Below are 14,392 nucleotides of genomic sequence, written 5' to 3'. Positions count from 1 at the left end.
GAAAGGGAGGCAGAGTGAGCCAGACAAAGATGGAGAGAAAAGCTCAGCCGTAGCTTGGAGTAGCAAGAGAAATGAAGACATGATTAGAGGGATATAGATCAGTGTGGGTGATGCCCATTACAGCGATGACACTATCTGGGATGTCACAAGCTTTCACACACAAGCCAATGACAATGCAGACATCCCGATCGCCCACGCACCTTTTAAAAGGCAAATTACCCACAGCTCATCTACTCTTCATCAACTCACCATTTGGGGGAAATAGCACATCCTTGTTTGCATTCTTACTGAGAGAAGAACACGGACACCAGTCCCAACACGATCGAATGTAAAGCTTAAAGCAGAAGTTGGCTCGGCTTAGCTGAGCCCTTTGAATTCAAACAGAAACTTGGCGCACTGACTGCATCTCAAGCACTTTGAGTCAAATCAACTGTGCCGTTTGTCTCGGAGGACCAAAACACTGTTCAACTCAATTGCAAATATAAAAGTGCACTTTATGAACAAACGGCATGAAAAGAAGAAGCGTCAGTGAGCTTTGATGGATTAATGATCGAGCACAATTAAAATAATCAGTCACACAGTCTCTCCCATTAACAAGAAAGTGTGAGGCTTGAGATTTAAACATATCATCTCTTTTTTTTTCTTTAAAAATGAAGAAAAAGAACAGTTTTATTGCTGTGAAAAATGCAGGCTCAGTGTAGCTGTACTGCCAATGCAGTGTTTGGACCTTGAGTTAAGCAGAGCACCCAGCCAGCCACGCACATATAGGCTAAATAAATTGTTTCTGACTGTCACTATCTTCCTCTATCTTTCTCTCCGTTGTCTTGGTCGCTATATCTCGTCTCTTCATCTCTTTGTCTCCCCGTCTGGTAAACACGGATCTCGAGAGGTCTTTGTTTCTCCACAATCGTCCCTTCTCCCAAACACACTCCAGACGCCTTTTCATTCAGACTGTATCACACATGAAGGAAGATTTCTGCTGCAATGCTCCTGTGGGGTTCTGGTGTTTGCGCATCGGTTTCTTTCGCGGAAACACACATCCCTGTGACAGCGGGTCTCTGCCATTGTTGCGAGCGCCAAGAGAAGAGAAGAGAAGAGATACAGACAGTGCTCATGCTGACACGTTTATCTGTGCGATGACTTCAAAGTGCATATACAGAGAGTCAAAGACAGAGCAGGAGAGGCGAGGTCATTATCTGCGAGAAATGGATTACTCTCAGATTAGATTGCTGAGCACAGTGAAGAGCTGTAGCACGGTATGCTTGGCAAGTCCCCTCTCGCACACATCCACGCTAAGCTCCTGTAACTCCTTGATGCATTCATCATACAAGTCAAAACGGAGACATCAAAGCATCTACAGCTCAATGAACGCATACACACACACACACACACACGCTCCCAGCAAAAACTGTTAAGAAATCCACCAGCCATGAACTTCAGCTAGCCAATGTTTGGACTAATATTAGGAGTTAAACGGAAAATAAGTTGAGAATGAGCAAACAACTTCCTGCTTATTCTAACGGTGACCTTAACAATTGCCTCGCCATTTTGTTTTGGGGTCTGAATCCCCGGTTTCTGGCATATTTACAGACCAAACAATTGTTTCGTTAAATCGAGAAAGTGACTGGCAGATTCACCGCCAGCGCTTTCACCCCCACGGTTGGGAACACCGTGAGACGGACAGCTGACGGTAGAAATGTGGAACCTAAACAGGGTCGTCTTTCAAAATGTTCCTGATTTCATTTATGGGATCATTATGTTTGGTTAAATAGCCTCCAATGTTTATGTCAAAACAGAGTTGCATCGTCTCTCCAACCATCTTCCTCGTGACTGAGTATAAATTTTCATTCATAGACATTTTCCACTTTCAAATAAAACACATGATCACAGGCTACCAATGGCTAACATTCCAGTGGTCCTTATGGGATTGATTCAAACAGTCATATTCACTCAAAGTTCGTGATTTCACTTCCATAGTTTTCTTCTTGTATAATCAGGCCTTGCACGTGCATTTGCATTATTATGCAACCTTTCCAATGACTACTTGCACTTCCAGCATGAAATGCACATTTCTGTGCATAATTATTGCTGTTAGCATTTACACACTCAGTATGTTGTGCTTAAGCCTCTCTCCATCCCTCACTTGTCCTTTCATCTTTCGTATTTCAATGTATAATGCAGTTACAGATGAGAAATACGGCTTGAAGACACACACACACACACACAAAAAAACACATCCCAAGCCTCCGCTGTGCTGCAATTTTATAGCAGAAATGATATTATAGTCGGAGGAATATCATCAACTTTCCTCTAAGATAGTGATTACAGACACAGGATAGCTTTCATTTTGAGTGTGGTTTTAAAGCCTCCTTTTACAACATAAAGCAGCCAACAGTACAGCATCATACAGTGTTCACAGGTCAGTAGGTTTGTTTGTAGGTCTGAGTTCGGGTTCGAGTTTGAATCTCCAAGAAGGCTCAACTTTACAAATAGTGCTTCTCTCTTAAAACAGATCCAAGAGCACCATTTGGAAGGAGTACTGTAATATCCAGCGTGTAATGTGTTGAGTGCACAAGCTTGACAAGCTACTGCACTTTTACTCGAGTACTTTTAAACACAAACAGAAAGACGATAAGATCAAAACCAGCAACAGGTAAACTGATTGATACTGACTATCTCACTGAAGAAAAGAAAAGAAAAAGAGGGCTTCCCGACACGGAGACAACTGAGAAATTTGGGAACAAAAAAAGGAACAAACACTTTCTTCCACCCACAGCAGGAACTGAAGGAACGTGATAAACAAGCTGAAGTGTAAAGAAAAAACCTACACGAATCAGAACCAGACTTTACCATAAAATGACACATCAGTGTGTGGACACCTGGATCGGATCAAACATACCACAAACCAATCAATGGCCTAATTCTACAGGTTAAGGACAGTTAACTGTGGATTTACTACAGATTCTGCACAGAGGCTATGTGAGATTTTCATCTGAATATCAAAGCAAAGAGCCAAGTCAAACAGGAACTACAAGATGCATGTGCGCCTGTGTTCTGGAGTTCAACGTCTGCTTGATCTTCTATCAAATAAAATCTATTTCAAGGTAGCAAACCAATACCACCATGATATAAACGGCTCCTTTTCATGTCAAACTTTCCAGATGGCTGACAATTTCATCAGGGCTTAAAGACACTGGATGGACAAAGCTGTCAGGAAAATACTGAGAAATTACATCTCTTTCCAGCCCAACAAGCAATGCTGTAGGCCAGCAGCACCCTGAGCCATTAAATACTCTCCATTTCACAGCATTTCCTCACTGTTGGGACATATATGTTATACCAATGCGCTTTATCAGACTTTTTACATCTAATTTCAGACAGAGCTAAACTCCCATGGGGGGAAAAAAAGGAAAGAATGTGAACCAGGACTTTCTTGTTGCATAACATCCAGCCTGAGCAGCACACAAATCAACCTGGCAAGTGTATAAAATAAAGTATTAGTAAATTATCATGAGACTGCCATACAGCAACCAATAAAGGACTCATAGTTGGATACCAGAGCAAGTCATGACGGAGCACAGTGTAAGACAGGATTATGCCGGCACCGAAGGCAGAAGATGGCTTTATGCAACACAGCAGTTCCAGTTCACTTCACATGCTGTACGATAACATCTATGACACATCGAGCGATGTGAGAGAGAGAGCTCATTTCAGAGGTTTTGCACTTTTACAAACAGACACGATGTGTGCAGAGGTGTTCCCCTCGAGGAGGAGGGAAAACATGCTCTAATTTCAAATTGCATAACGATGTCGGTCTTCTTTATCATCATCATTACATCTTTTTTGGTAAACAGCTGTGTTTGTACAACGCGTGAAGCACAGTCAACTGCCTGGGTGAAGAGAGGGCCAGTCTGCGCAGAACAGCCATACCTTTGCACTACTTATCCACGCCTCATCACACTCACCCACACAAGAAAGCATAAAACCCACAAAGAGGTGAGAAGGGAAAGACAAATATTCCTCATGTGCTCTATATCTCCCTGTTTTCCTGCCTTTTGAGTCTCCAACTCAACAAAGCAAGACAACAGGATCAGTAATTGCAGCTCTCAGTTTGACATACTATTGTTATATGGGTGCATACTTGTTCTATTCTTCTATGGCATTTTTAAAGATGTAACACCTGTCATTTGTTTTGACAGGAAAAATTGATAACCGTTAACACGACACAGAGTGACCTCAATCCGCCGTTCGTTTAGGCATCACTGAAAGTAACCAGAAGTGGCATGACCTAAACCGTTTATCTCTACGGTCCTTTACACAACAAATGTTGCATATTTTTAGAACATCTGGCTCCTCCAGGACTGGAAGTCCTGGCACACTGCCTCCGACTCCCACAGGGGGAATTCTGGATGCGTTTTTAAGTGGGTGCCACTGATGAGGATGATGAGCGAGGCTGACACTTAAAGCGGCCGTTTGGCTTGTTCGCACGTTGACACACACCAGGTCACACACTTTTACTGCTCAGTTGACCAAGCTTCAAGAACAAGAACCAAAAGGTCCCCAAGGGACATATCAGAACATTTGTCTGATTAGGACCATAGAGCTTTAAGAAATGCAAGCACATTAATTTGACATAGAAATATTGGTGTGTTTACTCCAGAACAAATTCCTATTAGTCAGGATATGAGTCATTTGGCATCACCTATGTACTTTGCTCAATAAAGAAATGAAAGCCAACTCCATTTGAATATTCATCATTGGACTGTTGCAACTTGTAATGCCAATTTAATATTTCCCCTTCCTTTGTCTGACCAAATAATAAGTCACCTCAACAACAAAAACTGACTTGAATTTCCAACATTTGTAGCTGAGTTAGGAAATTATACACAGACTGTATACAAACATGCACGGCTAAGCGTCCTGTTTCTTAGTGCAGGTGTGTGTGGTGGATCTGGCGGTGGTGGGGTGTTGCCTTGACTACAGGAGTGTGAAGGTATGGTGTCCTCCTGTTTTTCTGGTTATTATGGATGTAGCACACAGGCACACTCGCGCGCGCACATATAGAAAGGGTGCCTCTGCGACAGCGATTCCTGTGGCAAAATGAAAACACCTGAGTCGTGACGAGGTTACGAAACGGCCTCAGAGTACAGAGCGACGGTGTCAGGCAAAGAAAAACCCGACACCAACGTTCACCCGCTATCAAACTCGAAAGGACGAACAGACGTGCCGCGGTCGGTTTGAAATACTCACGCTCTTCTTCCGCAGGTGCAGTCCGTGCTTGAGTAGCCCGGGCAGATCCCGGATTTTGTGTTTGAGCTGTGCTTGGTCCCGTGCGCTCCTGTTCCACCTCAAGCCCGCGAGCAAGCCGTCCTCTGCGGGCTCCGAGTCCTCCATGGTTTGCCCCTTCTTCTCCTGTGTGTCCTCGAGCTGCCTGCTGCCTGTCTGCGCTCCCAGTGTCTACCTATAGTATCCTCACAAGGGGCACCGCCGCCCGCGCCTGTTCGCCATTTCCCCCCGCCTCGCGCCCACACTCACCGACCCGCATCTGCAGCCAAACCGCGCGCAGCCCGGTTCACTCAATGTATTCCGCAGCACGCGACGCTGCTCCACCCAATGGCTCACGCGTTTTTACCCCTCTGAATCCTACTCTTCCAGGTTGATGTGTGGATGTGGTGTGCGTGTGTTGTCCGGTGAGGGGAGGGGGAGGTGGACACAGGTGCACAGAAGCACAGAAACATTGCATCACTTCCACTTTCCATTCACTGATGTCCGTGACAAGGAAAAGGGCAAGTTAGTCTACCATTCACCGTCACGTTAATGCTGCACTGGTACTTGGTGGATTGTTTCGACTCTGTATTTGTCGTAGAAGTAGTAAAACAACGCAAATGTTTAGGGCGGAAGGGGGTAAAAAGGAACCAGACAGAACCAGGTAGGGCGACGTCACTGCTCTACCTGTCTCAGATTACAAGAGGTAAACAAAGAGCAGTCACAAAGTGTGTTTGTATGGGTGTGCAGCTATCTGGCTCTACGTTTCTAGTTTCAAGCTGAATTTGGTCCTGACAGTGAGGGGAAAATTGTAGAGCCAGCAGTCAATTCCATTATAACTTGAGGTAGAGTCAGATGGGCAGCATGATTTCTTTTTTTTTTTCTGGTTTAGATGGAACACTGCCTTTCTAACGTGGTTCAGGGTGCTGCAAATATTCATAATCCTAATAGTCAGAATCAGGCAGTATATTCTTTAAAGTCATTACTCCTCCTTTTCATAGAAACAGCTTGTGTTTGCATATCAAAGTGTAATTAATGCCCAGTGGATCAACCAGAGCCTGTTGGAAAATTCATTCTCTTTATATTATCACCACTGTACTAAATATAAGTGTTGTTGTCATTTTCTCATATTCAGTATGAAGCACATGAAGTAAGCTCAGGGATATGTCACTTTCGTTAAATTTGATTTTTATTATTCTATATGCGGTATCCCATTTTAAAAAGTTAACTCTAAATGCATTGTCAAGAATTATATTCATGCTGGAACCTACGGACATCGCCACGAAACACGTTTCCTGCTTTGTAATGTTTCACCAGGCCTTTTCCGACCTTCACTTTACTGTCTTCAGTTGCTGTTTGTTTGTGGGTATTTTTGCTGTAAAGTTTGTCCTCAGCAAGTAAAACACATGTCCATTCAGGTTAAGTTCAGGTTGCTGACTCCACAGATGCAGAGAAAAGATCTGCACTGAAAAGCACTGTCCAGTCCACTTTGTGGCATTTGGCTAAATGTAAGCAGACATTACACATCTCTGCACCCTTCCTCAGTGACCCAGCACCACTAGAAGCTGTGCATGCCCTTGCCATCATGCTGCTTGTGAATGTTTTAGAGCTGATGTTCTACAATTAAAGTCATTAAGGCCTTTCATACTTTTTTTCCTCATCGGTCTGCTATAGATAGATCTTAGCTTTATTTGTCCTAAGAAATGTTCCAGAAATAATCTGTTGATGATATTTGAATAGTTTGCACGTTGTGGTGAACCATTTGCTTTTATGAATTCTTCGCAATTATCTTCAGTGGTCATCCAAGCCATTTTTTTTCCTCAGAATTTATGACAATGTAAATTCATGTAATACATGTTTATATATATATGTATATACGAACTACGTTGCCCGTGTGTCGATGCCACATAAAGCAACCTGTATCACATTTTATTTTTGTTTGTTTCATGTTTTTGTGAGTTTGTTTTTTCATCACATAGATAATAGTTTATAAAAAAAATGGAGTCCTATTCCTGTTAGGTAGCATTACACTTTACCTTGTCCCTTGACATTTTTTGTGGTTTCTGGAGGTGTCTTTGTCAGTCTCTTCGGCATGACAACGAGCACATGACTGTGCATGTTCGTGGCTCTGTTTTTTTTTGTTTTTTTTTAAAACAACAGTGGCACTACATTCCACAACTCTCGGAATGGGCAAATCCCTTCTTCATTTAATCACTATGGTTGCGTACAGGGTTTGCAGTAATGTCTGTTTAGCAAATGCAACATTTTTCTGAATTCTCCAGAGCTGTCCCCAGCACGGAGCCAGTCTTCTGTATGAGTTTGTTAGATTCTTTTTGAGCCAGTAGCTGTGGGGCTGTTGCCACAAGAGAGGACTGCAAAGAGAAATGTATCCTACATCACAGACTTAGTGAACACTGAAGGACCTAAGCTTCCTCAACAAGTAGAGTCTGCTCTTGTAAAGGGCCTCAGTGTTGCATTTCCAGGCCAGACCATCTGTTGTCTACATGTACACTTGGGTGTCTGTAGTCGTCTACCACCTCCACCTCTTCTCCCAGGTTGGCTTATTCCTGGTTCGCCTAAAATCCACTGTAATCTCATTTGTCTTGTTTACTTAGAATGAGGCAGTGGAGGTGAGTTGTACTGGAAGTCTGAGTTGCACAGAGTGAAGAGAAACAGTGAGAGTACAGTCCCATGTGGTGCTCCTGAGCTGCTGACCTCACCTTCTCGGACACACAACCTCTCAGTCTGACACACTGTGGTCTATCTGCAGGCATCCACCTGTACTTTCTGGAGCTTCTCATTTAATAGTGCAGGATGAATAGTGTTAAAAGCACTGGAGAGATCCAAGAATGTGATCATCTCAGTGCTGCCTGCTTTGTCCAGATGAGACTGGGCCCATTGAGGCAGGTAGACTACCCCCAGGATGACTAGCAAAACAGTCAATCCTGAAAAGTGTTCATTTGCTGATTTATATGAGCCAATAACAATCTGACAAGGACTTTAATTATATGGGATGTTAGTCACCAAGGGCAGATGGATGGAATTTATTTTAGGTACCAGAACAGAGCAGGATGTGTTCCAAAGCACTGGGACTTTCCCCTGACTCAGACTAAGGTTGAGGAAGTGCTGTAGAATCCCATGTAGCCGTTCCGCTCAGGCATTCTGCACCTGCAGTCTTTTCAATGCTGTCATGAAATAGCATGCAGTCATTTACAACTGAATAGGTCATAGATTTGGAACTTACAAAACTGTGTTTTTTGTGCCGTGGATAAGAAGATAAGATATCGGTACAACAGTAGGATGTGGTGTTTTCTTACTCTGAATGAAATGGTAAGATAATATATGCTGTTCCCTTGAACCATGATAAGTTTTCAGATTTATTCCTCCATTTTTGTTGTAATAAATGGAATTAGGCTTTTTTTTCTGTTTCTGTAACATGTTTGTCATATTTTGAGCGTTGAATGAGTCGAGAGTAAAGAGTAGCTCTTACTAAATGGGCTGAAAAAGACAGGCCGGTCAGGAAGCTGATGAACGCTGGAAAATGCTGTTTAAAGATCTCGAGTGAATATGATATGAAAGAGAATTCATTTGAATTCAGTAGATATAAGAGGATCTGAGCCTGAAACTCCCCTCTACATCAAATAGAGTAGCAGAGTTCAGCCCGAGTGCAGCGGGTTCAGTTGTATAACTATAAAAGCTGTCGTGTCTGCTTCCTGATATGGCTTATAATCTGGGATAATTGGTCCCTTTCAGGGATCCAGATTATGCCAACACCATCGCTGATTGAGGCAGTAGGCCAGTGTGCATTGGAATGTTACACAGACACACAAGAAAAATCTTTATTTTTTGGTTTCAGCAGAAATTCCCTGTAGCGTTTCATTCTTTCATGTCAAACCCAAGATCTGAGTTCTAGACTGAGAAACCCCACTCTAAACATTTCTATCATTCAACACTTTGAATGCTGGCATCGCCTGTCCTGGGCCAATCTCTCTACATTATCAAGATAAAAATGCACGAAAGTCCGACCTTTCATAGCCCCTTAAACTCAGCCAGTGAGCACTTTATTCAAATGTATAAATCTGCTGTAGTCCTTGAGCTTAAGCTATTTGAATGCATTAAGGACCATTGCCGTGTGATGTATGAAGTGTCTGACAGCAAGAAAGGAAAGGGGCGTCAGCTCAAAATGCTTTGATTAGCTGATTCACTACTGGACCAGTAATAGTTCTGTGTTCTGTGTCCTGCAAGGATCATGCACTCATAGGCCTGTCAAGTTTCGAAATCCATCATTTAACGTTGAACATGTGAGGGGCACAGAATGGCTTGTCCAAACATGGTTTGGTAACTGAAGCATACAGTGAGACTAATTATTGTGGGAAAAAAGAAATGACAAAAATGCAGAAAACTCCCATATGAAAAAAATTTGTTCCAGTTTTTGCATGTAGCACCTCATCAGTCGTGCTGATTTATTTATTTATTTTTTTTTATCTTGAAGATAAAATGTTGAGTCTTGTACCAATTACACTAAACTGGCTTTAAAGCGGTCTGTTCTTTGTTTTTTTTTTTTTATCAACTTTATTCACAGGCTTGACGTCTGCTGAATGAGAACTCTGAGGACGGCCTGACATTTTGTGGAAATTCAAAAATGCAAAGCAGCCCTGGCATCAGTCAGTGCACCATTTTTTTCCCATGGAAACTACAAGGAACGTGTTTATAGCGAAGAAAAAGAGTCCCAGCAGGGGGGGGCTTAAGAGCACCATAAATGCAAAATGACTGCAAACCAATCGGATCGTGGCACAAACGCAATAGCAGCCCTCTGAGACCGAGTCAACAACGTTTAAAGCAAAGACTCTAAAATATGATCAGATGGGATTTGAAGATATTGTCCAGAGGACTTTTTTTACTTTACGGTCTTATCATGCTTCTTGAGGTTTATAGCGCATTAAAAGGTCTTTGAAGCCCCAAATCCGAATCTACAACAAAGGGAGTTATTCTCTCACACAGAACACACTTTTTTCCCTTTGGCCGGTCTCAAAGACTGTGTTCTAAACTGACCTCTAAGCTCTCTTCCTACAGCATCTCTGCCCAATTCAGTGGGATTTTGAAATAAAGAACTTTAAGCTGGAACAAATGAAAGAATTGATCAAATGGAGTACTTTTTTTAAATTCAATTTCATCATGGTGTTTTATTTGGGTATTTCCTGTCCGCACTCTCTGCTGAGCCAAATGTTTTTACCTGATGTCTCACTGTGTTTTTAAGTAAAGCATTTTGTATGAAATGCACTTTGCATTAAAGAACAGTACTTACAGCTATCCTTGGAAAAATGCTTGATATACATATTGTTTTTATTATTAACACTCCTGCTGCCGTTGCTGCTTGTTGTATTTCCGAAGAACAAGAAATGGAAAACATTAGACAATTTTGGAAGATTTATTTATTTTATATAGATTTATGACAAAGGAACTGAAAGGACTTACCTTCTTGAGCATATATATCGTCACCTGCGAACGACGATTGGAAGTTCCGGTTGCCACGTGGGAAGAACTGGACTGGAAAAGGGCCAAAGAATGAGAAGCTGCCTCACTCTCCATCAGATGACCAACTATGTCTTTTTATGAGGGGGGCCTTAAAGAGACGTGAAGCAGAGCCTTTCACACTGATGAAAAGAAGTGCAGCAAAGTATAGCACAAAGAATATCATCATTACAATGGATATTTTTATTAACAGAGCATATAAACCTCATCGAGTTGGCCACCCAGATAATATTAAGAACCAGTTAAGGAACGTACATAACATGTTTTTTTTTAAACAAAAACATCTCCTACTGCATTGTCACATTCTGCTGAGGGAATTATTTTACATTTTACTCGACTTTGTTTATCCGACACAGTTATTGATTACTTTACACCAGATTTGAACCCTTAAAAACCTCTCATAATGAATGTTGCCCTGTTTAAATGAATACTTTATGTACTTTTTTGCTATTGCTTGCATGTAAGTTAATATACGAGTGAGTCATTTTCAAATTGTGCCCTTTCTGCTTTTACTTATGTGAAAGATGTTAGTATCTCTGCCACCAGAAGATAAAATTAAGGAGAAGCACGCCAGTCTGTCTTTTTACTCGAAGTACAGAAATCATTGTTCAAAGGACTTTGGTGTGGAGTGATTTTGGAGCACTTATTTTCAACAGCTCTTCCTTCATTCTAAAGAAGGTTGCAAACCTCGACTCAAAGGACCAGCAGCACCCTGAAAAGGAAGAAAGAGGAAATGGGGGGGAAAAACACTAACGCAGCAAATTGATGAAGAAGAATAAGAAGGGGACTTTGGGCTTTCTTGTGCCGTGTCTGGAGGATGATGAAATATGCTGCTCTGCAGTCCTTGGGGACCACGCTGAAACGAGGATATGATGCATGCACACATTCATGTGCACACACAGCAGAAGCAAATAAAACATGAGAGTAGCAGAACGTTTGAAAAAAAAGCCCACATAGTGGCGTATATACGGTGCTATACAGTGCATGATAATTACATGTGGGAGAGGAAGGGATTATACACAGAAGAAGTGGAGTGAAGGAAGAGGTGGGATAAGAAAGCAGGCGAGAGACAGTAAAGTAATTACCATGTAGGGGCAGCCTTTCATCAACTGTCACCACACACACAAATATACTATGTTTTGTACCTCCACTGCATATAAATATAGTGTCTACAAACGCACACACACACACACATTGTTCAGACATCTCTCTTTATCTCCCAGTCACACACAAATTCAGAGCTCTCTTCAAACAAATGCACTCTTGATTAAATATTAAAGAGAGCCCGTGGCTGACTGAGCAGAGATACAGTTCCTCCCCGTCACTTATGGAGCCCTCCGTCCAGGGACGGGACGCCGGTGGAAGGGAAGAACACCGTGACCTGAGAAAGCAGTACAAACTCTAAGGGAGGGTGAAGAGGAACTGGAGGGCGAGAAAGATGAGAGGAGGGGTGGGAAAGAGGGGAGAAGATGCAGCAGAGCGGTGATGGATGTCAAGGAAAAGAAGAGAGCAGAGAAGGAGATGGAGCAGAATCAGAGAGGAGAGAAAAGTGAGGAGCTCACTGCCGTATTGAGATACAAGCTGCACACAACGTGACACATAAGCTCATGTGTACAAAAATATCATAGAGCTAGTACAGATCTGTGTTTTTTCTCTCTTGGTAAATACGCTGTAACACCATGTTAGGTAACTGTTATTTTCACCACCTAGCCCAAAGTGATGCATCTGAAATACGATGATGACGATTACAGTGAAGGTTAGCACCAAAGTTTCTGGTCCCCAGCAGATGAGTGTTGCTGATTGTCTTGTAGAGGCAGTCTACCACACAGGCTGAAATTTCTGGTCATGAGATAAATACCACAACAACATTTGGGTAGTGTGGGCTTGATGGATATCTATGATATTTAGGCATAAGTTCATGTCAGACCAACACCGAGTCTAGTTTCACTCTCCATTATCTGCAGACCAGCTTTGCGATTCAACTGAGACTTTAAAGGGCTGATTAAATGCCTTTAAGCCATAACTATGCTGTGTGTAAATTGTTAATGAGTAAATATCAGCAGGCTAAATGGAACGGTAAGTATGTATAATATCGTCATTGTGAGTGTGTTGGCACACCATTTACCAGAGCTGTGCTCCAAATACAGCCTCACAGAGCTGGAAGCATGGTAGCAGACACAATTCCCTCCATTTGAATCTGGGGTCAGCTGACGCTTTCAGAACTGTGACATGACTTTTCAGTGTGTGAAATTAGAATTGCTTGGGCCTGTTATAGAGCTTCCATATTTTCTGACCTTCTGACATGTTTTCTGATATAACTGTCAGCTGATAAACAAATACTTTATACTACTGTAGCAACATGTATGAATTCTTATATGTGTAAAATTCACATGAATGGAAAGTAATCAAACTAACACGTACAAACATGTACTTTCATTCACATTGAGTCCTTCAAGTTTGTTCTGATTATTGTCAAAGCCATATATTCTTGCAGTTTGCATGTGTTTCCACTTTGGCCTGAGGACTCACCCTCTCAGAGAGGACTTGGTGTCCATTTTGGAGCCACGGCAAGATTGCCATCTAGCAGCAGTCCGTGTGAACTGCGGTCTTAGCATTAAAGCGTCGGAGGCACTCTTCATCCGTCACGTTGTTTTGTACCAGCCTATTTGATTTATACAGCCTCGGTCTAAAGGCACAAGCACCCTGCAATTGAGGGCTTTTGAGATCAGACTCTGTGATGCTGATAAGAGCACCTGGGGCAGGTGGAAGCAGAGAGCTTGGAGCAGTGCTCACAACATGCAGTCTGATTCTTCTACCTGAAAGGTTTCTATTTTTAATGGTCTCTTGGCATATGAAAAAAAATAGAAGGATTCAGTCCATGTTTTTTTTCCCTAATGCCCAGACTGCTCTACTGTTGTACTTCCAGGTCTCGTGTATATATAGCTCCTGACCTTAGAGCCCTGTGTCAACATCTAGTTCTGACAACTTGATTAAGAGTCTATACTGTGCCTGTGCAGTTCATATTCATAAAAAAGGGGGCTTAAAGAAAGTATCACACAAATAAAGGGGTTCGATGTGCTACGATGTGGGGTCGAAACTTAGGGAGAAGCAGCATATTAGTTTTAGCATGTGTCTCTGCATTTATTCTGGTTTACAAGCCTCTGCTTTCTAAACAACTCATCTTGATATACATTCAGGATATATACGAACAGGAGCTTGTCATTTTATCACAGGACTTATAATGAATCAGATTGGTCCTTTTTGTTGCATATCATTTTTAATGCATATATATATATATATATGTGTGTGTGTGTGTGTATGTAGACAGAACAATAATATGCCGGAGGAAGACTGAAGTGGACAGGATTTAGGATCTTTCTATCCAGTTTTGTTCAGGCAACTACATTAGTCAAAAGTAGGCATTCCAGTCTGCATAGAGAGGCATAATGAAAAACAAAAGTCTTTCTCCTTCTATTTGTACAGCTGCTTATGCAACAGTGCAATGAATTTCCCTTAGTTTCACTGATAAAGAAAGTCAAAAAGAGGATGTTACTAGTTTTGACCCAAGACTAGGATTTCCTGGGTTGAGATTAAG

The 14,392-nt window shown here is 42.0% G+C and overlaps 1 protein-coding gene across 1 annotated transcript in view; it reads right to left on the bottom strand.

The window, feature by feature from the left end:
- rapgef5a (Rap guanine nucleotide exchange factor (GEF) 5a) overlaps window positions 1-5,693 on the bottom strand; it is a 39,671-nt gene extending 33,978 nt beyond the window's left edge. The window contains exon 1 of the mRNA XM_072369941.1: window positions 5,251-5,693. Coding sequence (XP_072226042.1) covers window positions 5,251-5,394 — 144 coding nt within the window. The 5' untranslated portion in view covers window positions 5,395-5,693. The remainder of the gene's footprint in view (window positions 1-5,250) is intronic.
- Between the last annotated feature and the right edge of the window lie 8,699 nt (window positions 5,694-14,392).

The sequence above is a fragment of the Leuresthes tenuis genome, unplaced genomic scaffold (genome assembly GCF_036924035.1).
Source record: "Leuresthes tenuis unplaced genomic scaffold, fLeuTen1.0.hap1 SCAF_18, whole genome shotgun sequence".
NCBI lineage: Eukaryota > Metazoa > Chordata > Actinopteri > Atheriniformes > Atherinopsidae > Leuresthes > Leuresthes tenuis.
Note: the sequence above shows the minus strand (reverse complement) of the source record. Positions and strands in the feature narration are given on the sequence as shown.